General features: G+C 67.2%; 1 protein-coding gene across 1 annotated transcript in view; it reads left to right on the top strand.

Moving 5' to 3' along the window:
- LOC100547657 (cadherin EGF LAG seven-pass G-type receptor 2) overlaps positions 1-1,518 on the top strand; it is a gene marked incomplete at both ends in the record, with an annotated part of 9,286 nt that extends 7,768 nt beyond the window's left edge. The window contains 4 exon segments of the mRNA XM_031557547.1: positions 146-542; positions 629-792; positions 1,043-1,168; positions 1,247-1,518. Coding sequence (XP_031413407.1) covers positions 146-542; positions 629-792; positions 1,043-1,168; positions 1,247-1,518 — 959 coding nt within the window.
- Between the last annotated feature and the right edge of the window lie 5 nt (positions 1,519-1,523).

Below are 1,523 nucleotides of genomic sequence, written 5' to 3'. Positions count from 1 at the left end.
ATGATTTGGGGGGATGAAGGGGAGGATGGGGGAGGGGATGGAGGAAGTGGAGGGTTGAAGGGATTGGGTGCGAGGATGGAGAGGAGAGGGAACATGGAGTTGGGGATGGAGTAAGATGGTGGAGTGGGGCAGGGGTGGGGATTTGGGAGGATGAGAAGAGGTGTAGTGGAGGTTTGGGGACAGCAGAAGAGGACGGAGAGGAACGGGAATAATGGTATGGGGATGAGGAAGAGAACGGAGGGGTTTGGGGATGTGGATTTGAGGATGAGGAAGAAGACGGAGGGAAGAGGAAGGGCTGCGGCCCTGCTGGGAGGAGGTCGATGGGGGCACAGAGGCTGCCGGGGAGGAGGCAGAGCCATCAGCAGGGCTCATCGGTGCCCACAGCCCGTGCTGGGCAAGTCAGGGCTGCCGCAGGGCCCCTCGGAGCAGAAGGTGGCGGTGGTGGCGGTGGACGACTGCGACGTGGGCATGGCGCTGAAGTTCGGCCCCGTGTTGGGCAATTATTCGTGTGCGGCGCAGGGCACCCAGTCCGGCTCCAAGAAGTGAGGATGGGGACGGGGCTGGGGGGGGACAAACGGGGGCCCTCTGTCGTGTCCCCCCCCCCGCCCAGGTGACATCGGTGCCGCAGGTCGCTGGATCTGACGGGGCCGCTGCTGCTGGGCGGTGTGCCCACCCTGCCCGAGAGCTTCCCCATCCGCAGCCGTCACTTCGTGGGCTGCATGCGGCACCTGCGCGTGGACGAGCGTCCCGTGGACATGGCTGCCTTCATCGCCAACAACGGCACCGTGCCAGGTGCTGGGGGTGCAGGGGGTCCCGGGGACTTCAAAGGGCGCTGGGTGTGGGGATGGGGGTCTCTGTGTTCCCTTGGCGTGGGCACGTTTGAGCGGGGGGTTCCTATGCCCGCTTGGTGTCTCTGTGCCCTTTGGGTGTATGGATGCGGCATCGGGGGTCCCGTGCCCCTGCCCAGTGGCCAGATGTGGGCACAGTGCCATTCCTCAGCCGCACGGGGGTCACCGACCCTGTGCCCCCCCCACCTCTGCAGGCTGCCCTGCCAAGAAGACGGTGTGTGACACCGGCACGTGCCACAACGGGGGCACCTGCGTGCATGAATGGGACGGCTTCAGCTGCCGCTGCCCGCTGGGCTTCGGGGGCAAGACGTGCCAGGAAGGTATGGGGCGGGAGGGGGGTGGGATGGGACGGGTTTTGGGGTGGCAGATGGGCACCCACCTCGCTCCGTGCCCCGCAGAGATGGCGAATCCACAGCGGTTCCTGGGCAGCAGCCTGGTGGTGTGGAACGGGCTGGCGCTGCCGCTGCCGCTGCCCTGGCACCTGGGGCTGATGTTCCGCACGCGCCAACCCCACGGGCTGCTGCTGAGTGCCTCCACCGGGCCCGTGGCCACGTTCACACTGCAGGTGGGGCGGGGGCTGCAGGGGGCTGGGTGTGGGGTCGTTGCCCTGTGGGACGCTGCCCTGGGGGCTGCGGACATGGGGATCACGGGGGCCCATGGGTATGGGGGGGTGTT

This window comes from Meleagris gallopavo, unplaced genomic scaffold (genome assembly GCF_000146605.3).
Source record: "Meleagris gallopavo isolate NT-WF06-2002-E0010 breed Aviagen turkey brand Nicholas breeding stock unplaced genomic scaffold, Turkey_5.1 ChrUn_random_7180001854197, whole genome shotgun sequence".
NCBI lineage: Eukaryota > Metazoa > Chordata > Aves > Galliformes > Phasianidae > Meleagris > Meleagris gallopavo.
This window is presented reverse-complemented; position numbering and strand designations above follow the sequence as displayed.